A 1,690-nucleotide genomic window follows, 5' to 3' on the forward strand; every position below is an offset into this window, starting at 1 on the left:
CTGTAATTCAGTATTTTTTAAATAAGCATAAAAGTAGTAATGCAAATACTGCCATGATGTAAAAATACTTTATGTGTTGTATATATTTGTATATGTACATTTATTTTTGTCATAATACAGTAATGAAAATGCATTTTTTCTGCATTACAGTAATAAAAACAGGTGGAAAAGTGTTTAATTGTAAAAAAAATAATAATAATTTGCCACAATGCAGAAAATATTAATGATTCTAAAGCAAGCATCAACAAAATGTGATTTCTTTTTGATTTTGGGGTAAAATATGACCCGGAACACATTTTTTGTGAGATTCCCCTACCACAATATTCAAACAAAAACAAGTGAAACAATTTTTATAGCAAAGGCAGAGAAATCTTTTACTTTGTTCATACCGTTCTCTCGGCAGAGTGTGTGTCACACAATACAGCACATTTTCAAAACAAACTAGGTTCTGGCGTTCAGCAATACACAATAATTAGCAGTTAAGGACAACTTGTAAGGTGCCTAATACACAAAACGATCAGGAATGTTAACGGTCTCAATCATTTCTATTCATACAGTTAATATTATTATCATTATTATTATTATATAAAACAAATCTACACAAAATATAGAGCCACATATTTACAGAAAGCAGGACTATTTACAAAAGACAACTTTCAGTGATGCATCTATAGGAGTATAAATATATGTTAAAATTGCAGTCTTTTTTTCAGAAGTTAGTGACATCATGCTGATGACATCACAATCCCGCCATCTGCGAGAGCTGCACTTTAAATTGTTGTGCCAAGTGCGAGAGGTCCATCACGCGATCTACCATTTCCTGTACAGCGGCCGTGTTGGGATAGTGAAGGGCCGCTATTTTGGTGGTGCCCACGACTGTCTTTAGCATCTCGCACAGCATGTTGCTTAAGTTCATGACGCGATTCGCCACTTCAGCCACCGAGGCTTGTCTCGACAGCGTGTCCCCGATAAACACAAGCTTGTGGGCACTCAGAATGACGAACTTGCCATGCGCAACGAAGATTCGTGGAGGTTGCCCAGCCTTTACGCAGCCGAAAAAAGCATCTACCGCATTCAACAGTGTCACAAAGTGCTGTTCGCATTGGTCCGCGTAGAAGCCCAACAGTTGGCGATCACGCAAACACATCGGAGCTCCTCCTCCCAAGGAGAAATTAGAGGAGGAGTCTGAGGAGGAGGAGGAGGAGCCTGTTGAATGTTGGTGGGAGATCCATTTGGTGATGTCGTTCTCTACAGGTTTGATCACTTCCTGTTCGAGCTGTTTGAACTGGTTCAGCTGTTAAGTGAGAGAAAGAAATTCTGAGTTAGAACTATTTAAAATGATCATCATAAAAAAATGCAGGAAAATAGTGCATGTCTTTTCTGGTGGACCTTTTTAAATAATGAAATGAAAAATAAAATAGGAAAAATATAATATATAGGTATAGTTTATTTTTAAATACCTATAATATAGTAATTTTCAGGAATAAAAGTGCACCAGTTTAAAAAAAAACAAAAAACTATATATATATATATATATATATATATATATATATACATACAGTATATATACACACACACACACCCCACACAAAAATTAAAGATAAAAAAAAAGATAAAGATGAAAAAATAATAATTATAGCAATAAATTTAACTATAGCATTATTTATATATAAATAAATATATATATATA

General features: G+C 34.4%; 1 protein-coding gene across 2 annotated transcripts in view; it reads right to left on the reverse strand.

Annotated features, from left to right (window-relative positions):
- Window positions 1-190: 190 nt before the first annotated feature.
- Window positions 191-1,690, reverse strand: part of LOC107681627 (enhancer of filamentation 1-like) — a 30,063-nt gene continuing 28,563 nt past the window's right edge. For both annotated transcript variants that reach the window (XM_016477945.1, XM_016477946.1), the window contains exon 8: window positions 191-1,294. In XM_016477945.1, the coding sequence (XP_016333431.1) occupies window positions 740-1,294 (555 nt within the window). In that variant the 3' untranslated portion in view covers window positions 191-739. The remainder of the gene's footprint in view (window positions 1,295-1,690) is intronic.

This window comes from Sinocyclocheilus anshuiensis, unplaced genomic scaffold (genome assembly GCF_001515605.1).
Source record: "Sinocyclocheilus anshuiensis isolate Anshui unplaced genomic scaffold, SAMN03320099.WGS_v1.1 scaffold1524, whole genome shotgun sequence".
Taxonomy (NCBI): domain Eukaryota; kingdom Metazoa; phylum Chordata; class Actinopteri; order Cypriniformes; family Cyprinidae; genus Sinocyclocheilus; species Sinocyclocheilus anshuiensis.